The sequence below is a fragment of the Zonotrichia albicollis genome, chromosome 3, assembly GCF_047830755.1.
Source record: "Zonotrichia albicollis isolate bZonAlb1 chromosome 3, bZonAlb1.hap1, whole genome shotgun sequence".
Taxonomy (NCBI): Eukaryota; Metazoa; Chordata; class Aves; order Passeriformes; family Passerellidae; genus Zonotrichia; species Zonotrichia albicollis.
In genome coordinates, this window is record NC_133821.1 from 46,535,396 (window position 1) to 46,561,591 (window position 26,196).

The 26,196-nt window shown below is 36.9% G+C and overlaps 1 protein-coding gene across 6 annotated transcripts in view; it reads right to left on the minus strand.

Annotated features, from left to right (window-relative positions):
• Nucleotides 1-26,196, minus strand: part of STRN (striatin) — a 69,196-nt gene that overhangs the window by 40,829 nt on the left and 2,171 nt on the right. For all 6 annotated transcript variants that reach the window (XM_026793076.2, XM_014266643.3, XM_014266642.3 and 3 more), the window contains exons 2-5: nt 15,171-15,274; nt 7,916-7,989; nt 4,783-4,861; nt 2,781-2,945 (exon numbers count right to left, since the gene is read on the minus strand). In XM_026793076.2, coding sequence (XP_026648877.1) covers nt 2,781-2,945; nt 4,783-4,861; nt 7,916-7,989; nt 15,171-15,274 — 422 coding nt within the window. The remainder of the gene's footprint in view (nt 1-2,780; nt 2,946-4,782; nt 4,862-7,915; nt 7,990-15,170; nt 15,275-26,196) is intronic.

Genomic DNA, 26,196 nt, shown 5'->3' on the forward strand with positions numbered 1-26,196 from the left:
CAGTGTCCTCAGACTTGCAAGCAAATATTTGACATTGATGTTCATTATATGTTTTGAACAGGAAACTCTGCCAAACTGCCTTGGCTTGAGCAGTTCACAGGCTTCTCTGGTGATAGACAGCAAAGCTTTCTCCTCTGAAGAGTTTTATTGCACCCATACAGTCACTGAAAGTCTTCAGTCTGCATTTTAGTTTGCAACTGTCCCAACGTCTCATGGTCCTGGCAAACACTCTCATATGTCCTTAAACTTCAAACTTTCTGGAATTGCATTAAGGCTTTGTTTGGTTTTTTGTTCTTCCAATTTCTCACCACAACTTTCCTCTTCTACCACTACCAAACTGCAGACACTTGTTCACTGCACTCCTTCCAACTGTAAAAGCTTGCTGCAGCCCAATTCCATTTTTCACTTTACATGAACACAAGGAATAACAAGAGGCTGCTAAAGGAAGGGCCAGTCCTTTTGCCCTCACAGTAAGCAGCCTAGCATTGGTGAGATTGCTTCAAAGGATGCCGTTCCTCAACAGTAAGCCAGAATTTAGCTGAGTCACCTAAATTTTTCCTAGTTCTGCCAACCAGGTAGGAAAGCATTGAGTTAGGGTTTCAAACACTCACTAAAAATTTCAGTTGAGTTCAGGAGTTGCATCCTGAGTTCAGGAGCAACATCCATGTGCCTTAGACCTGTGTCATCTATTCAATGCTACATTTTCCAAAGAGAAGCTGTTCTATATAGGCTGAAGTTATGCTGGCATTACATGAGGCAGGTAACAGGTAAATATGAGCTTATTTCTCATTTTGCATCTACCACAAAGCTGCCCTTTGAAATCTCAGAGGTAAGTAATGATGCAGTTGGAAGAAGGTGAACAGTGCCAGATGTCACAGAAACACTGAGGTAGCACAAGATGAAATAGCTGTTAAATAACAGGCAGTCCCTGCCAGGAAGCAAGCCACAGAATGCTTCCTGAAAGAAAAATTGAAAGAGGTGGTCTGTAAGTGTGACTGAAGCACCCAGAAGAATCACAGCATTGAGAGGCAGTCCTGTACTTAGATTGATCATGGAATTCTAGTAAAATCCTGACTTTTTTCCTTCTGGTGAGGGAGATCCCAGTGGACATCCAGAAATTCAAAATCACCCATGTTCAACATGACCATGTTGAACAAGAACCCTGGAAAATTTTTCCACTGTAAAGCCCTTGAGACCCTTCTTGTTCATTATCTATCAAAACACATCCCTAAGTTCTATAATGCAGTTTGCCATCTCAGGCATCACATGCAAGAACAGTTTTTCAAAGTGTACAGCCTGACCAGCCTTGCAGCTGACAAGCTAGTACAGCCACAATGGAAGGGAACTCATTTTTCTCCATCAGTGAATATCCTCAGCAACAGGGTAAACTACAAAGTGTTAAACCTAATGTCAGATCTATCCCAAAACCAAGCAGATAGGAGAGAAATGCAAATATATCCAAAAACTGCTATATTAAAATTACTGTCCCAGTATTTCATCCATCAAGTAACTACCTTATACACACATCCACCTTTTCCAAAACTATGTAAATACACAAAAATAAATTTTGAAGTGTAAGAGGAGAAGCTTTATTTACACACTTCCCCTTCACCAAAAATCAAACCAGAACTGTTATTGCAAGCTATCAAGCATTCCTTGTTCTTCCCAACAAAGCCGTTGTACATAAATGACATGACTTGTCAACTATGTAGCAACACAATATATTTTAGTAGCTTGCAGGTTTTCTCACACATTCAAGTTTTCCATCTCACAGCATTATATTTAATTACATAACAATGAACTTCTGCCCTTATGTAACTTGTTGGCCTGAAGTTGCTGCAGCTATCAGGAGGGTATAATGAAATCTTACAAATGCTTTTTAGAAAATAGGATGTATATATAACAGTATTAGGTCTTAGAAAATAATGGTCTTGAATTTTGCTCCATGAATACAGAAAAGGAAAAAAGAGTGATTTCTGAGGAAAGCTGTGCTACTACTAGAAATAGCTACCTCATCTGCTGTTCCTACAATTCTGCATAATTTTCATTATTTTTCCAGTTTTGCAACTACAGTATCTTTAACAAGAATGAACAGATTGTTTTTCTGAAGTCTTTAGAGTTAAGTTTAACTTACTTTTTTATCTTTTTTAACACTGCATGGAAAAGAGAAGAAAATGGGAAAAAAGCCTCTTAAGTTTTAACATTACTTAAGAGAAGAAGTGAGAACAAGCTTTTACTGTCTTTGACTGATTTTCCATATTATTAGAAATATTAAAATACAGAAATTAGTACCTTACACTTCAGTCACATTTACATATGTCAGCAGAAAACCAAAAACTTTTCAGACTCAGAATGTAATGAGTGACTTTTTTTTTCAGATTTAGCAAATAAATTCCTTCTCTTATATAGTTCATCATGTCGTAGTCAGCACAGACCAGAAGAGCAAAGCCTGCAACCTACACAGTAAAGTGTCCAGCAATACAAAGAAACCATTAACTTGAAACAACACTGACTTCTAAACACTTAGCAATCATATCTCAAAAGAGGCTTGATTTGACATAGTGCTGCCATCCAACTGGAAAAAAAAAAATTATGGTGCTTTCAAGATTTGAATCTAAAGAATTACTCCCATACTTACTGCTTAATATAATAAAATTAGTTAGAATTGCTCTAATCTCAAACTAAGAAAAAATCCTGAAATCTTCTCAGTAAACAAAATTGTGTTCAACACCACTAAGTGCATTTATGCAGAAATAGAACAAAGTCATCTTGATGCTTACCCGATCATTGCGTTTTCTTTAATCTGGCCCTCTGTGCCATTTACCATTGGCTCTTGATTTCTGTTCTCTTTTTCTGAAGCATCACTTGAGAGGCCCAATAAAGCTCGCACTCGTTTTGATTTCACATCCAATATCGTGTCAGTGTAGCCCACTTCTTGTAGATACCTGAAGGAAGAGAACTCATGCTAATCTCCTCTGCACGTGTCACTTCTACAAAACATGAAATTCCTCCCTGAACTTCTCCCTGAACTCATCCTCAATCCCTTAGCTTAGCAACTGGCTGAACTTCTCCCTGAACTCATCCTCAATCCCTAAGCTTAGCGAACTCCGGTGCTGAGCTAGTGAAACATGCTTGTAAATCATCCTGTACCAGCTGCAGAGGGATCGTCTCTTGCAGTACCAGCCTCTACAGTCACTGAGAAAAAAATCAGAGAGCCTAGCAGTCAGAGGTTATACAATACGTTATTCATTCATCTACTAAAATGGATGGAAAAGCACTTTCAATTAAAATACTTACAACTGCTTTATAAAAATCACCACAGTTGCATGCACAAGTATTTTTATAATTTGACACATGGAAACTAGACACAAGAAGCAGTAGATATGTTCCTTATGTAAACATTATTAGAAGACCAGAAAATGGAATAAAACCTAAATTCTTTAGCTGTAGCCATTAGTAAGAGCTGTTATTTATGATGGACTAGACTTGATAAAATCTGTCTTGCCTTTCCTTTGTTCTGCAATGGATCTGCAAAAATTTGTCTTCCATATAAACACTGAACAGCAAAAATCATTGTATAGATTTCACAGCCCAAAGTTGGCTCTGTAGTTTTAAAGTTGGCTCTTTCACCAATATGCCATGTTGCCCTTGAGAGAAACAGGAGGGAAATAATGATTTCAAAAAGAAAAAGTAGAAATTGGTTTGTGTCCTTCCCTCTAGAACATGGAGTTAAGAGCAGCGAATTGATTAAATTGTCAATATTCTAGACAACTCTGAAGAAAGGAAATGCTATTTTACAGTGACAGCTGCTACAAATCAGGGACGTGCACTTCTCCTGCAAGAACATTCTCCTCCAATAATTTAATATCATTCACATAACCACATTAGGAGAGAAATACTGATTGTTGGCTACAGAAAAATCAAACAAGTCACCTATGCAAAACAGAGTCTGTCAGTAATATGCACTCTATATTCAGCAGTGTGTCACTCTTGCATGAACTGCGCTGAGATGGAATGACTCATCTTCAAAATCACTGATCCAAGTCAAAACCACTCTAGTTACATTTATTCAACATGCAGGCAAAGATTTGAGCTCTTGCAAAAGAGAAGCCTGTACAAGACATCCAATGAATTTAACTTTTGTACAACTCCTTGGAAAAAGGTCTTTTAATGTAAGTAAGTTCCAGACCATCCTTACTGTCTCAGTCCGCTCTCATTCAATCCTCTGTAACACACCAAATATCATAGCAATTAATTTAGTTACTATGATCACAATTCAAAAATTAATTTAGATTAAGAGACATTTGCTTCCTTGAGATGAACAAGAATTAGAAAACATCTAGTCTTAACCTTCTGGGTGTTAATCTTTTCTGCAACTTAAGCAAGCCAAAATAAAATTTTTCCTTCTCCAATGCCAGCTGTTTTTATTTTACACAGCTCTTAGCAGAATCACGTGTCTTTTGCTTTTTAATTGCAAAATGTCATGACCCACTGTTCTCCCAAGCAGACTGGCTTATTATACTCCATGAAAGAAAAGTAAATGAGATCAGGTGTTTGTGATTTGACAAGGCTTCTCATCTGAAGTTATGAAATATTAAAATTTTTTAAAACCCAAGGAAAAGCAGTGCAGAAGCTCAATGAACTTCATCACACACACTAGCTTTTCTTTCAGTAAAATACAACTGAAAAAAAAAATCAAAAAATCAAATACCATCACCATCATATTTCATTAGCAGATTCTTTCTTTGCATTCAGTATTTGAGTCCTTTTTTCAACACTTACTGTCTTAACAGCTGTCGTCCTTGTTTCCATATTAGCTGGCTGTTCTGTGGTGGCTGAATCTCAGTCTCATTCCCTTCATCTGAAAAAGATTATTTTATGACTTTTTTTTTCTTTTTCCTATTTGCATAAAAGATGCCCATCCACATAAAAAGTGAGTTGCCTTAAAATTATTAGGAATGGTTTAATACCAAAATTTAAAGTGCAAATAATGAAGGGGGGGAAAAAAATGCACACAGCACATTTGTAGTACTATATCCACATAAAGATTTCCAGGTACATCCCACTTTATGAGAGCAAGTTCCACTAGTCCTAACTCCTAAGCAACTCCTAAGCACTCCTCTATGAGAGCAAGTTCCTTACTCCTTTAGGGGCACATAATGTCAGTCAGTCTGCAGTCCAATTTTTGCTTTGGCCTCCCAAGATAATTGCTGCTCACATTAAGTCTGAATACAAATATCTTTAACTGCTAACTGCAGCATGATATTGGTTTACAACTTCCCAATTTTTTTACACTTGACAGTTCAACATAAATCAACAGACCTACTTGCATCAATTTAATCCTTATTTGCATTAGTTTTGCAGAAACAAACAAACAAAAAATAGGGACTATTTTTTTACTTGAAAAGTTGTTAAAAATTTTCAGCACACTTTCCCCAAACATAAACTTGTAACCAAAAGTTACTACTCCAGGAAAATCTAAAAAAAAAAAAATTAAAAAATATTATGTGGCTATGTGGCTGTTCTTTTAAGAAAACTATCAGAATGCTGGCAACCAACAGCTACACATTTATTCCATATATAGCTTCACAGCACATGATGGTGGGTTTTTTCCTCTCCTCAAGGAGATACATATGCTTCCCAAGATAAAATGCCTTGGTTTATTATCTATGAAAGCCTCTACAAAACTTTAAAACCTTGTGGTCCAAACACTGAAGGATGAACAAACTTCCTGTATAAACAAGACCTAAGAACCAGAAAAACCTGTGGTATACTCCTATGAGTAACTTAATATGTGACGTGTGAGAGCTATTATTCTCATCAGGAAGTCACTTACCTTTAAACAACTCAATTAATACTACACAAAAAAGCCCCACCACCTACCAAAGAAGCTATTAAATACTAATCAGAATTCACATGCAAGGAGAGACATATGAACTTTGGACATCTCATATTCACAAATCTATTTAATAGCAACCACAGGAAATAATCAAATGCACAATCATCTTCCAATGACAACTGGACACAGCTGGATCCAATGCACAGCTACCAAAGCTCAGTCTATAATTATTAAAACATGACTGAGGTAAATCTGCCTGAAAATTCCTTTTGAAAGCAAAACCCACTCTTCTGAAGGCACTGTTAAGTATATCCAGAGGCAAGAATTCTCTTGTGCTTAGTCTCCTCAAAAGTGATGACTGCTAGCAGTAGCAGTGGTTTACAGATAAGAATGAAGAGACTCACATTATGAGGAAATTATAGCAGAAGATATAGTACATATAGTATACATAGACAAACTGTATAAATAATTTTATTTTTAAAGTATCCCTTTACCAGGAGATTGAAATCTTTCTTCTAAAATTGTGTTACAGACTCACCAAGAGATCATAAAGAAAACAACAAGGATCCATGTGGAAGAACTACTACCAACATTTTGACTTTTTTTCATGACTGGGCAGGAAAAACAGGGACAGGGCGATGGGAACATATCAACACACAACATAGATATCTATCAAAGACAACTTCAAAATAGTATTAGAACAAAGTTTCTATTTTAAGTCATCAGTCCAGATTTGATACAGAATGAAAATACACATTTCTGATAGCTGTATATAGAATATAATGGGATAAATGAGAATAATGGAATTTTAGCTGAAGTATTTCCACAATGTTGACTTCGCAGAATTAATGCACAGTCTAGAGCTCTGCTGGGCAAGCCAGGCCTCGCACTACATTCCTCAGCTGGAAACTGCAGCAATGTGCTGTAGCTGCATCCTGAGAAATTACAAAAAAACACCATGGCTGCCCAGGGCTGTGGTATGATCAGGACAAAGTTTTCTAAAGGTCCAGAAAGAGACTGAAGTCTTCCACTTAGTAGCACCAAATTCAATATTTCTTCAGTTAAGGAAATAAAGCTGATAATTGCATGAAATAAAATTTCTAAAAATCTCATTAAAAACTTGGACAAGAAAAGCCTGGTGTAAAGCTCAGCTAGTTGGTATGGGGTTGGATTTTTTGTTTGTTTGGGGGTCTTTTCATGACCTTCTAAATCCAATGAGGTAAGAAATCCCCATGATAGTCAGCTAGACCATCCCCTCCATAAACCAAGTGACAGAGATGAGATTTGCAGACATTCTATGCTCTGCCTTTACATATAGGTAGTTCCAACTTTCTTGCAGTAGAAGCATCAGGAGATTGAGACACAAAAATCATTACCTATTTTTTCAATGCCTTGACCATTAGCCAGATCTCTGTACCCTTTTTTAATACTTTTTCCTCCAGAGGAAAGAATAGGGAGATAGAGGGATAAAAGGAAGTAGCTTAAGTTCTTAATTTCCCCAATTCAGTGCTTAAATCTATTTGTATGAAGTAGGAGATGAAAACAAATCAGTTTTCCAGAGACCAAGGCAAAAAACTGAAATAACTAAATGCATGTCCAATGATAATTTGAAATCTCCTGTTCAAAAACTCTCACTTATGTCTAAAATGCACTTTAATTATTTTTTTCCTGGAATACTACTGAGGTAATTGAACCAAAAAATTATGAATTATGTATTTCATTCAGAAGAATTATCCAGAGATAAAAGGATTCTATTGCTGTGAATCTAGTATCATCCTGTTTTAAAATATCCATACACATCACTAAGGGACAGAAAAACTACTCTCTCCAAGAGAAGTCTGCTCATTTGGGTTTGGATTTTTTTTTAATCTAAACTAAATTGATTTATTAATAGACTCTTAGAGCATTAGGATATATTTTTAATTGTACAAGAGTAAAATATAGGCTTGAATAATTATCTCTATTCATAATGCTCCATTAGGAGACTTATTTTATCAATACTATCAATTCAGCATTTGCACATAACACAGTTAAGCTTTTATGCCAGTAATAAACTCACTGTCATTAAATTCTTACCAGAATCATAGTTCGGTGGCTTCATATCTCCCTGATTCAATTCTGTGCCATATTTTAATTTGTGGTATTTAGCCCTGCAAAGAAACCAAACAAAAAAAAATTTTAAAATCTATTAGTACATTTAAAGGATATCACTAAACACATAAATGTCATCTGTTTTCAATTGAAAAGCCACTCCTTTCTTCTAGGCTGGGAACAAAGCAAGCCAAGTAATTTTACCATGACTTCAGATAGGTAATTTTATTGAAATATTTTTTCCAAGGGTTACATATAATTGCATAGTGAATACTGAGGAAACACACAGAGCAGTTGACTGCAAATTTTACAAAATGTTCTTGCTACAGAAAAGGTTCCTTCCCTGTGGACACAAGCAACTCTTCTGCTTCCCCTCCCAACCCCGTAGCCCTTCCTTTTTAGCCAACGTTTATGAAACATTTTTACTACCCATGTCAATTCAGTGCCATCTACTTCATATCTCAAATTGTCACTCCATTAAGCAAACTTTACTTTTAGTTTTATTCTTCGAAATGCTGTGCTCTCCAACAGCAGCAGGCCCTCAGCCAAAACTGTTCTAAACGAGACTTAGCAATGACAGCTCACCCACACCACTCTGTCTCAAAGCTGCTAGGTCTGCCACTTGACCAAGGGCAAAAACGGAGACTTTCTTCCAAAATTATTTAGCTTTCAAAAGGTCTAATATAATAAGCCCCACAAAGCATGCCATACAATGAACAAGAATAGCAATAAAAAAATGGAAATGCTTTTTAATTTGAGAAGCTTTGTCCTAAAGACGCAATATGTACAGACTTTAAAATACACATAATAACACCACAGTAGAACAGTACTACACAGGCACATTTAAGTTATTCAAGATTCATTATAGTAGTCTTACAACACTGCAGTAGAGAAAGTGAGGCAAAGTGAGCCTTTTCTAGTTTTGCAATCTGTTCCCTCCTTCTCTGACACTCATCATAACTTTAAAAGTACAAAACTGCAAGTTTTATACCTTCACAACTGGGTAGAAGAGTGGCACTTGCACCAGTTCCTGCTCTAAACAAAAAACTGAGAATTCAGGAAATGCTGTGTGTGCAGCCTGGGAGCAGTGGAACAATCAAACAGCTCACATGTACACGCAGTTCAAGCACAAATGGACAAAGTGAAGTATACAATACCAAGAAAAAGGCTGAAAAAGACCAAAAAAAATAAACCTCTCATATGCACCAACATGAAAAGGAGTTTCATTAGCTCCACTAGGCACAAGGGAGCTCTTCCACTTAAAATTTATTTTTAAAAAAATTAATGGGTTTGACACTTTGTAATTGTATGAGGCAAGTTTTCACTAAAATCGCATGACTATATCAAGAACAGCTGCAGAAAATGTTTTCAAGTTACCTGCACCTCTAGATTGCTTCCTAAACATCTTCATTATATTACTGTTTTCTTTTGCCTTTTCCTATTTCATCAAGAAAACCCATTACTTTTAACAAAATAGTGCTGAAGAATGCTTTGTAGTTCTTATGTTTCAATTTCGACAGTAACAGCTTCCTACTAATCCAGCTGCATTTTAATTATAATAAACATTTAATTTTGACTGAGAAGGGTAAGTGAAGAGTGAAGAAGTGCTTCTTAGGCATAGCAACATCAACAGATGAAGAACTAACTCTCAAGAGCCAGAGCACTAAGCTCTAACTCAGCTGAGCAGCACTCAACAAGGAAAAGAGAAAGGATGTGCTTGAAATGTATTAAAAGTAATAGATGGAAGTTAAACATTTTGGTCAGTACAGAAAAGAATAACCAAGAGTAGAACAAAATCAAAGCTGAATGCTCAATCAGAATATTTATCTTTCCTTTTCCAACTATCCATTTACCCTAGTAAAACAACTGCCTCATTATTGTTAAATATTGATGCTATGTATACTTTTCTCCCACCACCACTAATGAAAAGCAATGATTAATCAAGAATTAAGAAATCCTCCACTGTGCAACCAGCTTAAAAGAGTACAATTTTTTATGCAGTCATGAAATCAAGAGACCTTAATATGTAATCTATTTTGATCTGACTTAACAGAAACAAACAAATATTAATACTCTGCTCTTCTAATCTGGATTACTGACATATGTTGTGTTCTACTCCATTCCTTCAAAGAATTCAGGGAGAAGTTAGTTTTGCAGCAGCTGACATTGGCTTTTAGTTTGTGGGTTTTATAAAAAGTTCCACTATGCTCTATGTGTTCACTAATTTCCTTATCGAGTTTTGTTAATCATTTCCAGCCTAAGTAAAATGTTTGCTAGGTTCACTGAAAAGATCATTCTTTGGACCTTCCCTGTTCCTCAGATGTCATGTTCTCCAAAATCCATCTTTCAAAGATTCAGACTGCAGTTTTTTAAACTTCTTAGTATATTTATTTCAATCTCCTAAATCCATGGTTGCTCACTTTTTAATTCACTTCTCTCTTAAATCAACAGTAATAGTCTTTTTTCTTACTGAAGTTTTCCCCACTCATCAAAAGCATTATAAAATCATTTCACCAGAATGAGAATAATCATTCTAAATCCATTTTAAACTGTTAGTAACCAGGATTTTCTAACTGATTCCACCTCATAACACAACAGCTTTTAAAGCTTTTGTTGCTATTCTTTACTTCAAGAGGATAACGTAGATTACATGGTCTTGTACACCACTGGCCCTTTAAATTTATTTTAGGGCCAAACTGGATTAAGATTTCATCTTTCAGAGGACCTAACTTTGTATATTGCAGGCAGAGACCAGTAGCACTAGAGAAAAGGCAGAAGAACAGTGTTCTAACAAAGAGGCAATTGAAGAGATGAAAAGCCCCAAAAAGTAATCCTTATTTCCAATATTGCTGGAAAAGTTAAAAACAAAGTTATAGAGCTCTGACTGCACAAAATTATAAAACAACCCCAGTGCTACAATCAAACCTGAATTAAATTCAATTAGTATAAATTCAGGTCTCTGAGGAGGACACACACTTGAAACAGAAGCATGAGTATCATGCCAGAGTTTGTGACACACTGAACTAATTTTCAGTGGAGATCAGCTTCTAAAGTTCAGAAAAATTTTACCAAAGACTCCCATAAAATCAATATAGACCACTAACAGGTTATCTAGGAAATGTCTTCCACACGTCTTCAGACAGTATGAGATTTATTATTAGATGCTTTTTTATGATACAGCTGAAAATGTCACAGGTATGAAAGATAAACAATCTTCTTTCTACAGTGCTTTAAGGAAAGAGCTGAACACCATGACTCAGACTCCAGGACTAGAAGGGAGTCTTGACCCTTCAGTTACACATATTGCAATCAAAGGGTACGAAACTCTTCACAAAATAACCTTTCATTCTTTTCTACACAAATTCAAAATATCACTTATTCTATTAGCACATTTTCATTTAATCTGTTTTTACAATGACAGAATATCTGCTGCCCACCTGTAATGCTTAATTTTTTCACTTTTGCAGAAATCACAGGGTCTGTTTATTAACAGCTTTAAAATGGCCTTCCGCAGCTCACCTTGAATTCTAGCTCACACATCCCAGTGGTGTGATACTACCATCACACAAAAGAGATAAAGTATATTTTGTGTAAAAAAAGTACAAAGAAAATGAAAGTTTCTTCAACCTTTTTATCATCTGGTCAGAAAAAAAGTACAGTGTTTTGGTGGCAAGGGAGAAAAAGAAACAAAGATTTACTATCTGAAACTTGTTCAACTTCAGTGATTTACCTTCCATTTCTGAAAATTACATATGAATTATTAACAGTATGCAGAGACAGAAAAATGTCTTGAAAATGACTACCTGAAGGATACAACTTAATAGAAGGTATTTTCTATCTGAAGACCAGCCTTCCAGTTATTTGAAAGAAAGCTATTTTAGCACTGTAAAACTATGTTCCTAGGTAGATGCCCTTACTCAGATAAGCGTGAGTATTATCACTGCTCTGGCTTCTGCCCTTCATTACACAATTCTCCTCTTTTGTTTAGCAGTATTTTCATTAAACTATGTGTCTTCTATTTAGTGCTTGGAAACATTCAACATGGCTGCCACACAAGAATTGCTTAGGAAAATGCTAAAAGCCTTCACCCACATTTCCTAAGACTGAGTGCAGTGAAACTTTGCTGAATACTTCACATAGAAACAAATTTGATTCCAGTCAAAAAAAGCCACTATTTCTTGGAAATATCTGTCGCCAGACCTGAAGCATCTGATCCAGCTGTGCTGCGGGAGCCTGCCAAAACATCCGTAGAAGATCTGGGAGCTGCCGCAAATCAAGAGACATAAACAAGAATGACTGCCAGGAACAGCACGGCGAGATATTCTACCCAGGGGAGAAGGCGCCAGCCTTACACTGATCAGACACATCAGTGCAGAAAACAACACAAAATTAAATCAACTCTTTCTAGAGACATGGCTCAGGAGTCCAGCTCTTTGGTTGAAATATGTTAAGACAGGAAGTGAGCTAGACTAGCCGAAATAGGACATGTTCTTGAGAGAAACAGTACTGCGTTTCAGCTAGCTCCTGAAAATCCAGAGGCACCAGTGCAAATTGCTGGTGGTGGAGCAAGTATTGATAAAGTCATAAAAAGTAATCCTCAACTCTGAACAGCCTCACACTGCAATCTACTGGATGCTGGCAAAACTACATCAAAACTGCTATTGAAAAATGCTAGCACTTAACTATGCACCAGCTCCTCCTAAGCTTCTTGCAGAAATAACCTGGCTTGCTATACACACAATAAGAAGGTAACCTCACAATTACTGACATAAAGACTAAACATTAAACTAAATTTGCCAGAAAAACATGACCATCAGTAGTAAAACTTATTTTCTACCTTACCCATGCTAAAATGACATGACATGAATTAGAGAACAATGACAGTGGTCCCAAAGTTGTTTATTTACAGTAAAATTTGAAACTATCTGGTTGATAAAAGAAATGCAGAGCAGCCACTATAAATAACAGCTCATAGAAGCATGTACCTGAGAAAACAAATGTTTCTCATTTCTTTTTCATGGTTTCCTGAGGGCACTATGAACATGGAGTACTCTGGTCCACAATTTCATATTCTGTTGTTACTCATAATTTATTTCGTCCAGCTGAGAAAGATCTGAAATACTACACAGCCAGAGCTGAAATGATGGAATATAGGAATGATTCCCTGCCCCCTCACAGCGCACCAACCTTCCCCAAACGTGATGGGAATGTCTTCCTCCTACCTTGGAGGATCTCATTTTCCAGCTCTAAGAACCCAATGGAAAATGCCAGCATCCTGATTACTGCCTGACCAGGCTGACAACTGATTTAGGAAAATGCTGGGAAAGGGAGCAGTGCTTCCAAGCTCAGTATGTTGCCGTTCTTTGAAGTATCAAGCAAGAACACTTGCTGGGAGATAATTCCAGCAGAAATACAAGACTATTTCTTTAGAAACTGGCAAATAAAATTGCTGTTTAAAACTACAAACTCATAAACAGCTGTCTCCAGCACACACACCAGTCACAAGCACCACATCTGCTTAGAGAACCACCCGTTCTGGAACTGTCACATTGGATCAGATCAGCTGACTGTAGCCTACTGACCTGAGTAACCGAGGCTAATGCCACACACGGCAGAAAAACACACAACATAAAGATACTGATGTAAAAACTGTAATAAGAAGCCACCGACTGTTTTTTCCTAATCCTGACAGGGACTGCTGCATTAAGTTTTAAATGTCATAATTTAGGTGGATTTTACACTATGAAACTGAGGGACATTTTCACCATCCATATAGCAGTTTGATTTTTGTTTTTTTAATGTTACAAAGTTTCTCTGACAGTACACAAAAATGTATTTACATTGTTTGATGATTTTAAATTGCTAACTTCTGTGGGTTATGAACATGAAGTGTTAGAGGTACTTTTACGTAATCAGGAATAGCTCCACCAGTTTTGAAATACAAGAAATCTTCACAGAATATATATATAACTTAGACTATACTTTTAGCTGAACCAATGACACTAAGCTCTGTAATTATGCTTCAAATGTAAGCCTTTCCACAGCCATAAACTGCAAACTCCATTATGCATACACTTCGTATTTTTCTTTGCTCTTTGATGTAATATCGGTACCATAACAAAGCCCAGGCAAAAAGAGTATCTACCTTAAGGATTCCTCCAAGAACTCCCCAAAACAGAAGAAAATACACTGGAGTCCTGGGGATACTGCTGGCCAGAACCCTGGCTGCACCCCCATGCAACCAGTGGATTAACTGGTTGCTACCAGAAAGAGACATACTGGATGGTAGAAGACACATCTTGTGCTAAAATAGCCCATATAAGCTGAGCAAATCTGAATGCAATACAGTAATGTCACTAATGGTGTCCTTTTAAAATTATCTACCAGTGATGTTCTATTCCTCATTTGCATATGTGTGTATTTTAAATCTTATTTCTACTACACAAACTATTTCAGAGGCTTCTTTTATTAAAGAGAAGCAGGAATTATCATACAGGAAAATGATAATGTAAGCAATGACTGCTTTGCAGCAGTACCATAAATATACTCTTCATTCAAGAATTTTAAAAGACATTTCACTAATTAAGAGAATTTAAATTAAACTTGGCCTGAAATAAATCAGTTGAACAGAGAGATTTCTGCTTGCCTCAAAGGTTAGAATAACAGGAAAGTATACATAAGAATAAAATGGTAAACTTGAGACTTGTACTAAAATGTCCATGAACCAAGAAATAGACATTGATTAACTGGTAAACATAATCATTTTTGCAATCACACAATTAACCTCCAGAAGATATTCTTGTATAGTCTCTCATAGTGAAAAGGCTAAAAACTTAGCAAGATTAAAAACTAGTAATTATTAGACTGAAGACAGTTATTCAAGATTTCAGTTGACATGTATTAATAAACAAAGTTATTACACTGAACAAAATGAAAATACACTTTAATTCTGGAGTATAATCTGTACAGTTCAGTGGAATTTCACCAAGGGAAAGCATTCATTATTGATCAGCTATGGGTTTTGTTAGCATGTTTTTCAAGCCATGCTATTTTAGCTGTTGTTCTTATCATAATGCAGACATTTAGACTAGTGGTTTTATTTAGTACAGTAAAATTTGTCAATCTGAGAACTGAGCAGAGACAGAAAAAACATTTCTTGGTTTTGTCAAATACAAAGGCAAAAATAAAGTTTCTGTCTTCAGCATTTCTTCATCACACACTCATCACAAAAGCAGCATACCTTTCCTGTTTGAGCGCATATTCCAGCATTTTGATTCTTCGCACTAGATCCTTCTTCAGATTTTCCTGTCCTTTCCTTTCACCTTGAAGAAAGGCGATCTGGGCCTGCAAAAGCAAGTGTTCAATTTAGAACCTGCTTGCTCAAAATTGTTCAGCTTAGCTCTTAAGTGCGTGTGTCTTCTGAAGTTAATTTAATATCCATTTGTAGAGTTCAAAAGGCGTTGGCTTACTATGCTTCATAAACATGAAACACTTACAAAAACCACTGCAGAGATAAGCCTTCTAAACAGCATGCTCACTACAGATCAAAAAAAAAAAAAAAAAAAGGAAAGAAAAAGATAAGAAATCAAGCAATTTTGGTTTGCTTGACAGAGTTTGTTTTCTCTCTTGGATAAACATTCAATAAAGGATAAGGAATGGATAAAATAAGCATACAAAAAGCCTTCAGCAGATAAAAGTATTCACCAACAATAAGCAAGAGAAGATGATAAAGTATTTTTGCTCACTAAGTGAAGTAGTGTATAATTAGAGTATAATTCTATAGATACATGTTAGATACATGACACTAGTAAAAAAACCTGATGTAAACCATGTTCAGCTAAAATAAGAACAAAAAAAAAATCCCTGTTTGTAATACAGGGTTAAGTGTTAATTATGATACTTACTAAAATAGGTTAAGGAAAGCTCTCCAGAAATACTGTAATTAAGAGAGGAAGAAAAAGGAAAACAGGGAAAGGTATTTTGGTGAGGTAGACGAGGAGAGAAATGGTACATAAGTAAATAAAAGCAGAAGTGGAAAATAGACAGCTAACCTCTATCAACTTCCAGCACAAGTTGCCTGTGAAAAATCTCCTTTAAATAGATAATTATGACAAACACAAGATATTAATTCTTCTTAATTCTTAGTTCTTCACAAAGGAAGAACTCCTTGTTTTTCTACCTAATGCTCAAATCAAGAGGAAACTTCTTATGTTTGCTCAACTCACAAATACACAAATTTTTTAGGCAAAAATACCTGCAGGCAGTCACCACCTCATGCCTCAGCCTCACCTGCCATTTCCAGGATCAGAAGCTTTCTGCACCTCTACAGCCAAGGCACCAGGCATCTCATCTGTGTCTTGAGAAGCACAGACAGGATAAACGGCAACTGGCAACCATCAGCTGTTGAGCATGACAACCTATAACCCTTTCATTTAAATAAATGCTCAGGAAAGTGGGATTAAAAATGAGCAGGAATATCCTATCCTCACCTGTTACAACCTTGCAAGCAGCCCCCAGATATTTTAGTTAATGGAGATAGCTGCTTCCAAAGAATCTGACTGCAGATTTTTACCCTAAGGCGAGAAAAAACAGTCACTAAATGTCATTTTCTCTCCAACAACTATAAAGGGAAGGCACACAACTAACTCAGTTCAATTTTGGTGACCAGGAAAGATGATTCTTACACCAAAAGCCCATTTGCTGGTGGCCAGCAATAGCAGCTGCTTTAAAATATCACACCAGCTGACATAATTTTATTGCTCAAGTACAGTCAGTAAATAGCTTGACAGACACCTGAAGGATCCTTAACTGCCAGTCACCAACTAGATCAGCCAGTTTATGACAAGAGAAGAACACTGGCTGCTCTCCAACTAAGTCACTCTTCTCCTTCAACAGGGGAAATACATTTGAATTCCAGAAAAAAAAAAAAAAAAGTCAGCTGAATCAAAAGAAATATCTCCCACTCTGGCATCAACTACAATTGCATTCTAATGTCAATTCTATGCTCAGGTTTAAAGAAAGGCACAGGAGAAATAAATGCTGATGCTGGAGTCAGCATTTCCTACTCTGAGGAATGTAACTGAGCGAGAAGCATCCCAACTCCACAAGGTCAGCATCCCTCCCAAGGGGAGCATCTCAGACACATATAACTTAGTTTGCAGTAACTGTACAGACACACAGATTCTCCTCCCTATTTCCACACAGGCCCAGCAGAACTGACACACGCTCTTTCTGTTGAAAGGGAGAGAACATCAAAACGCACTTTTAAAAAGCAGAAATCATGGTGTAAATCCGTATTTGGCTGGAATGAAGAAGATCATCCAATGCCATCAGGACACAAGCTGAAATGATCTATTATGTGACCTGCTGTCTGCAAGCAATTTCTAGCCAAGAATGAAGTGACTGAACAGGCTGGAATGAAGCATTTTCCCCAGAAGGCTGGCAAACAACGCGGCTCACACACTGCTACGCTACAAAGGTCAAAGCAGCATTTCTGTTCTAACAGTTGAGGCTAAAGTCATCTTCCACTGGTAGCAGCCTAAACTAAATTTAAAAATGCAACTTCTCGGTAGTTTCAACAGCTTTCTTTTGTAAGCCAGAGAGACATAAATGGATATGATTGAGAATTATCACATGACATCTCCTTCATGTGGACATCTTTTGTTATCAGTAATATCTCCATATTCTTAATGATGTCTTAGAACTTTTCTTTTTCCTGAATTTTCAAGAAGTACTTGTGTTTCTTACTTCAAATGCACACAGCAACAACAGACAAATCTCCAGCCCTACACAAGCTTATTGCTAGAATCCTTCAAGGTTAATAAATATATAATTTACAGATAGGAAGTTTTACTGGTACTTCCAGAAACTGAGAATAATTTTGCTCTCTCCTTGGAGGCTGCATGGTTTCTAGCATAGTTTGTTCGTGCTTTTCTTCAGAGTAGCATCCTTATGCCTAATACTCACTGTTTTTGAAGAATTCTGGCTCTGGAAATAAGAATACTTCCTTATGCCTAATACTCACTATTTTTGAAGAACTCTGGCTCTGGAAATGAGAATACTTACATTTGGTCATTTTTATAACTTAGAGAAAAATTCCCTTTCTTTTCCACAAGATGTTAGCAACCCTTATCCCTCATTTGTACATGCACTGAGTAATTACAATTACATCAGCCTCAATGGACAATAAAAATCATGTACGCTTAAATGTTATTTGAGAAATTCTCAATGCCGATATTCAGATTTGCTTACATTGCATGGAAGGACAGTGTTAATATAATAACTGAAATTTTATATTAACAATAATGTACTAACAGTTCACATGTCTTAAGCATATTTCATTTTAAAATTTTCATTCTTTTGGCAATTCATCAAAAATATGCAAAGGAACCTAAATGTTCATACCATAAAATAAACACTTTGCAGATAAATGCAAATTGAATAGACAAGTACAATGAGTTGAAATATCTAAAATGACAAATTATAACATGTAGCAGTATTTTTGCAATCTCTAGAACAATACAGTGGCAATGTAGGATCATTATTTCCAGTTAAAATACATAGACAACGCCTGTCTAAATGTCTGTGCAAACATTTAATGTGCAGGAGGTCTGGGCTGAAACACAATGAAACTGTAGTTGTGCAGTTCAGTTACAATTTTTCTCATGTTTCAGGCATAAATGACAGAATTTTACCAATAGACTGAGACACCACAGGTGACTTCCAGTGGCTACAGCTTTAACCCAAGTCATATCTGGAGCCTGAGCTACACCTGAGGAAGAAGAGGAGCAAAGGAGATTCCCTTCTGCTATGAGTAATCTGTAACACTGTTCTACACTTGTGTTTTGGCCACTCCTGGGAAAGTTTGCCAAAAATTTCAAGAATTCGCAAATATTCCCAACAAACAGGTTCTGTGACAACTGACCTTCTAGGTAATAAAGTTAAAAGGCATCGAGTTGTAAGCCAGCCTTTGCAAACCTCAAAATTGCCTATGGGGATCCCGCAAAAGCTCGCATTGTTCCTTGCCCCATGGGTGGGGCGCATCGGCTGCACAAGCGCCCGGCCCCGCCGGCTCCGCGGCAAGAATCAAGGCAGGGCCCGCCTCGGTTTATTCCAGGCCAAGTGCTGCTACAAGTTACTCTATTCCAACTCAACTGCGACACTAACATCGAGAGAGGAGGAGAAAACAAAACCAACAAAAAAGCCAAAATCAAACCTAACAAAAATAGCCGCCACAAAACCAGAGAACACTGGGAAAAGACATGCCTGGAACCGTCTATTTCAGCTGCAATTGTTGAGTCCGGGTTTTTTTTTCCACTTCATCTCACAGAATTTTTTTGTATGACCAACTGCAACATAACCTAGAACTGTCATACACATCCAGTCTACATTACAGCACTGTAGCTACCTTAACTAGTCCACTTCTTTATTGAGAGGTTTTAAAAATAACATTAATTCTTATATTGAAAAAATTTTCAAAGACAACAACACTGCTGTTTTACAAAATTCCCTAAATGACTCGAATGTCACATTACTTTGAAGCAGACAAAAAGGTGATACAATGTTTTAGGTAGCACTGGGCTAGAAACAACTCTGTCTATAAATGTTATTGACTTCCTAATACTGGCTTAGCAGCCATAACAACATAATTAAATAATGAAATCACATCTTAGTAAATCCAGATTTTACCAATGTTTAAAATGTACACTGAAATTTATACTTCCTTGAATCAGTAACAAGCATGTTTAAAATATATTATATTTAGACATCTTTTTAGGCTTATACCTTGACACTACCTAAGAGCAGGAGATAATCCTCCTCTTTAACAGGAAATTTTAAAAAATAAACATACTATGACTGCTAAACAACTGGTGCACATTTAGTATCAACTTCTATCAATTTCTTTTTTACAGCTATTTCAAGTTAAAAGGCAATTTTTTTTTTTTTTTTAATTCATAAGACTCAAAAATTATAAAAAACCTTTCTATTTTTCTCTAAAATATCTATCATAAGATTTTACAGTAAACCTCACTTCAAATTTATGGGCATTCAAAGGTCAACAGACATCATTTGACAAAGAGCTACTAAGACACACAATTCTCTACATAATGCTTCCATAATTCAACAACCAGGTCTTCAGAGGTTGAGAGAACGAGGACAAAAGAGTGGGGGGGAAACTGCAGGGAAAGTATTGCAAAAAATATGCAGATAGCTAAAAGAACTAAATACATGATAGAGATGAATCAATCTGGAACAGTTGTGCTAACCGGTCTACCAAGACCTGCCAGAAGGATTCTGCAGGCTGCCAGGGTACTCAGTATTTTAGATTATAGCTGGCTCACTGAAGCACTACATGTTTAAGTATATTTGTAAATAAGTGTAGGCATGCCCCAGGGGTGAGAAGAGAGGAAAGGGGGAAGGGAAATATCAATGGTCTAGTACAACCAGGGAACAATTTTAAGAGGCACCATACTTCACATCACTAGGCACACCTACTCGCCCTCGGTGCCAAGAGAGGCTGGGAAGCTTTTGTAATTCCTGCAGCCACTTCAGATAACAAACCTCAAGTGGGGCCACAGGCTGAAACGACCGGCAGGCACCAAGGCACATTTAACTTCACCCCACACAGAAGGTGCTTCATCCCATTTATCCCTCACATGCTCTCACTGGATGATGAGACCAATGCAGAGCACGATCTGCTACTGGCACCTTATTTTTGTTGGACTTCTCAGAGATGTCCTAAAACTAGCATCAGATATAAACCCAGAAAAACCATCCAAAAGAAATCAAAGAGTTAGTTTACAGTAAAAAAACTACGGATGAAAACGCCATTTTCTTACGTTCTTTGTCTTTTTCAAACAATGTTTTCAAAGAGAAAACACTGTTTGAAGAACAAATTCAGTAAGACTGAAAAACTCCTAATAAATAATCCAGAATTTATTCACAATTTATACCTGGCAATACCTTGATTACTCTAACGTAGGCATTTCAAAAACAGGAAGATTTGTTTTTCTGCAGTTTGAAGTGTTTTACTACATAGATCTCGGTTCAGATAGCCAGTCTTTCTTTTATCCTCTCTTCAGTGCTGCCTTTCGGTGTTCTAGCAATTTTAGGCATCAAAACAGTTGCCAAGCAATGTATAGTCAGCTTATTTAATCATTCTTCATAAGCAAAAATTTTCTCACCAGTCATTTCTGTGGTACACGTACTTAAGTGGTGAACATTAACTTTTTTCAACCCAAGAGCATGTGCCACATACACCAACACAAGCACAACGAGAGTGTAGCTTTTAATTCTATTATGTAATTCTATAAGCAACACTGCAGTGGCATGTCACAAAATAATCACATATTATGAGCTGGAGTCTAAATTGCAAATGTTCAAATTCCTTTCCACTTGCTGTACAAGAAGGGCAGAAATGCAGCGACAGCAGTCAGCAGCAGGACTGATAAACAGACCCATGGCCCACATTTGAACACACAATGGGAGTTCACAGGCACAATGAATCACTTGGGTATGGCAAGACAAGGGAGAAAAAATCTGGAGGAGATTTTTAGATTTGGCTTCAGTAACAGAAAGAGGAGTGAACCAGACTTGACCACACAAGCATTTGCAGAGGCAATTGGCACACTCCAGTTCCTCACTCCTACATCCAGGATCAGCTACTCCTTGTATTCAGGCATGCATGACCACTCTGAACTGACTTGGGCATCAAGTGAAACAAATAAAAGATAAGTGACTTTGTTCTTACCTCCTGTTTACAAGCTAGGATATGAATATCATGCATGCCATTTTTGCTCCAATGCTTTTGCAATCCTGTCCTATGTGACTGCACTAAAGGGAAACATATTCCTGGCTAAGACCAGGAAACATGCAGTCTTTCCTCACTGCAATCCTTAATTTAACTTCTTTATCACTGGATTATTTTCAAAAACACTCAGTAGTAGTGAGCATACAGCAAAGTGAGCATACAGCATATTTTTTCAAATAGGAAAAGAACATCTGGATGATTTCATCTACAGTCCCACACAGAACAGGTCACTCAGATAAAATGAACTTTTGTTTTGACATTTCAGAGTATTTTTATTTCTAGTTTATTGTCTGCAAAGCTTGGATTCTGAGCACTCTGAAATTATTCCAAAGAACTCTTTCAGGTATCCAAGCATTTCTCAACATTTAAAACTAAAACATAAGGATCCCTCATCTACTTCAGTTTTTGCCACTTTTAAACTAAGAAATGTAGAAATGAGGACTTGACAAGACTCACCAGCCTTGTTAAGCCAAATACATGATCAGGTTACTGATCAATACTTACTTTCTCAGAAAACTGTTTACTGATAAAAGTTTTAGCTTCAGCTTGGTATTTGTACAGTCTTAGTTCTTTTAGCATTAAATTAAGATGAACCAAAAGTCTCAGGCAATTCACGTGGTCTTCCTTGGGGAATTTTACACAGACCATTCTAAAATTAGCAAATAAAGTTTCAGTGTCTACTGAAACGTCAATAAAGGCTAAGTTATATTTGCAACTTGTTGTTCAAACAGTGCCAAGTTACTTATCTCTGATGCAATAAAATTGCCATAAGCCAAGACCCTCAAAAGAAAAAGAAGGGCTACATTTTGAGTAGGACAGAGATACAAATGTAATTAAAAAGTGTTCACCAATAAAGACACTTAGGATGTTTCACCATATATGCTACCCGGACCCTGAAAACCAAAGTTTTCCACCTAGAACACAGTAATCTATTCAATTTTTGCTCAACCAAGAAAAAGAGAAAAATTTCTTTTTCTTTTTGCAAGTATAACTTTCCATGAGATGAGTTTGAAAGGTTTAAAGACAATTGGAGACAATGTAACATTATAAAACTCTCTCAGTTCATACTACATCAATATTTACAGCATCATTTTTCTAAAGGATTTAGGCTATTTAAGATACACATTTTCATTACACTTAAACTAAATTACAGGTTTGACAGATATGAGAAGAACTGAAATATCTGATGCTAGGAAATGATCAGTTCAATTACACAAAAAAAAAAAATCCAACTATAAAAACCAGATGCACACCTGCAAAAACATTGTCTCATCAGTTTGTACTTGCATTCTACATCTACAAACTTCTGAATTTCTGAAAATCACTGAACATTTACTCCCACTGGTCCTCCTCACTTAAGTAAAAGAAGCCATGACAGCATATCAATGATTGTATTGGAACGAGCTGGCAACCATGCATATAAGTAGAGGAGAATACAGTTTGCTTCACATGAATCTGTCAAATATAAAGTTTGCAAAAAAAACCTTGTGAAAAAGAGGCTATCTGGTAGTCACCAAGGCCCATTTAGCATCATTTTTCCCAGATAAACACAACTCACGATTGTGGCCACGGCTTGTTTTCTTCTGCCTTTCTTTTGATTTATCTGATATATATATATAAAAAACAATAAAGTTGAAATTATTGCTTTTCTGCAGTGGAGATGTACGTAACATTAATCACTTGTGGTTCTTTTGTACTACCTGCCTTATGAGAAAATATATTTCATAGAAGACTTTTACAGACCTTCTGCCAATTCATCTTTCACTGAGAATCTCAGAAATTTGACTTAAATAATCATACTTGAAAATCTTACACAAAACTTCTACAAATTTTATTTATTTTCCATTTTATTGGTCAAACTGTATCTTTAGGACTTTTCTATTAACTTAATAACTGATTTCACCAACTCACTGCTCATTATTTTTCTCTGAACAACATTTTCAGATTATCCAGCTATCAGAACAACTTCTAACTAGAAATTTAATCCAACAAGAGGACCGTTATCTAAAAGCCAACAAACTGTAAATATCAACAATTTCTGAATCAAGTAACAAATGTCCTAAACCACACTATAAATAGTCACAGCCATCTGTCTGATTTGCCCCTTCTCCTCATTGCTTTAACTTGTCTATCTCCAAGGACACAATCTCACCACGTAGCAGGCCTGGCTTCATCGCCTGCCTCTTGCAGGAGAAAAGCAGCAGCAAGGGGCAAGATCCCCATCCGTGATCCCCCCAGAGAGCTAACATTACCAAATCTGACTCCCATACCGATCTCAAGTGCTTATCTATTACTTCCATCACATTCCTTCTATTACAGCTGTTTGCTATCATTTAACCACATTTTATCTCATTTCATTATCTCTCCCTATCATTTGGGTGGTGTTTTCTTGTTCTTTTGGCACTGTCTTACAAGGACTATTTTTAACAAAGCTGTAGAAACACAAGCACATTGTATCCACCCATTCTCCTTTATTTCCTTGCAAACCTTTTCAAAGGAAATTTTACCCAGGAAAAATAATTTTCATGTAATGCTATCAGGTCCCACCACTTGCACGGAGTCTACTACTCCAAAGGAACAAGTTACTAGTTAGAGGAAATGAAAACTTGAGCAGTGATGAGGACAAAAGTTAGAACTCTCCTCAGCAGGATGGGGGGTTGCCCATAAACACAGTTACAGCACAGCAGTTTGTTGCAATTCAGACCATTTGTGAAATGCGGAGAAATGCCAATATCTGCAAATCTGCACTTTTGCCAGAAAAATGTTTGTCACAAGTAAAACTTTCCACAGCAACATATGCATGGCTTGCAAAGACAACATCTGTAGCCAAACAAAAGCCACACTCACACACACACCTTCCAAGCTCATCCAGCCTTGTTGCTTGCTGGGACAAGGATGTGCATTGGCAGCTCTCAGCTCTGCAGGGTCCCAGTCCCCAGGGCAGAGCCCACACTGCTCCCCCAGGGGCGACAGATTGCTGATTAAAAGGGAATAACATCCAAAGGAGACAGTCACTCCCAAGCAGTCAGAAGACCCATGGTTCGGGCAAGACACCACTATGGGAGGCAGCTCAACCCCTGCTTGCCTCAAGCAAAGATATGGACTTCAGTGCCCTGCACATGCATTTGATCAAACCCTTTCCTATTTTCAGATGGGCTTGTCCAACACACAATGACAACTCTGAAATGTCTCTGTGTCAGTCCAGAAAAATGCAGAAGGAAAAAAACCTGAAGTTTAAAACTTGTAGAACAGGAAATCCTGTCTTGTCAACTCTCCCAAGCAGCTGCTAGAAGAACCTAAGAAAAGGAAAATCACTAATTTCTGAAAAGATATGAAAATAGATTATAATGCCATAAAGCACTGTTTGTGAATACTCAAATGAGGATTTATAATGTTAGTATTCATCTTAGTTAATTACTTCACAGGGCATCACGAAAGTCTATTCTTAGGATAATTTTCCAATCTGCAGATGTCAAAGTAGTGTAAACAGAAAGCAAGCATTAAAAGTAAAATATGTAATCAGCAGATAAGCATCTAGGGGAACCCCATATTAATCTGTTTTCATTCTTATTTGATATACACAGCTTACTAATGATGCTTACATAGATATAAATACTGAAGTCCTCTTTTGCCTTGAATGAAGAAGATTATATAACAAAGGCAACAATAATTTCAAAAGGTTCAAGAAAAATAATTAGAAAATCAGAATAAACATGACTATTTGCCAGGGAAAGCAAAATACAGGCACTGATAGGGAGAAAAACCTTGGAAAGGCAGTACTAGATCAGGAACTAAGAAGAGATTAAACTGCCCAGCTTGCTAACTCATATATGTTATGAGCTTGGGTGTGTGTCCCTTGAACAAGCACCACAGAACACAACAGGAAGGTATTCTACCTGTCCATCACACTTAGTTCCACACAGTTAATTAGAAGGATAAGAAAAAGAGAAACTAGAAAGAGGCCCAGAAAGGAAGAAAAGGAAGTCAGGAAATCACAATGGGACTGACTTACAAGGTGTTTTTTGGAGAGAGGGTAGAGTGGAACTAACCAACAACTGCAGAGCAGAAGCCAAGCACAGCAATACTGTGGCATAAGGTATCCCAAGTACTTCAGTATCGTGGTAGGTAAGGAAACAGAGGTAAGTCTGCCTTTTAGAAACTAGATGAATTGCAGGAAAAAAACATGGCATACTAAGACCACCACACTAAATAGGTCCTTTGCCCCACAGCCTCGCAAGAGTGGATGGATAATCTAGCACTGGAATTTGCATTGGATAAAAGTACAATGAGGAGCACTGCATCTTTATCTCGGGAGAGAAACTGTCCGACCTCACATTTCCATTATTCTGTTAAACATTTCCAAATATACAGGCCAACAAAAGGCTTCAGAAGGAGCACAGACCAGGCCTTTAATTAACACTGCTCATGCTTCAGGTGCACTGTTTCTAAAAGCCAC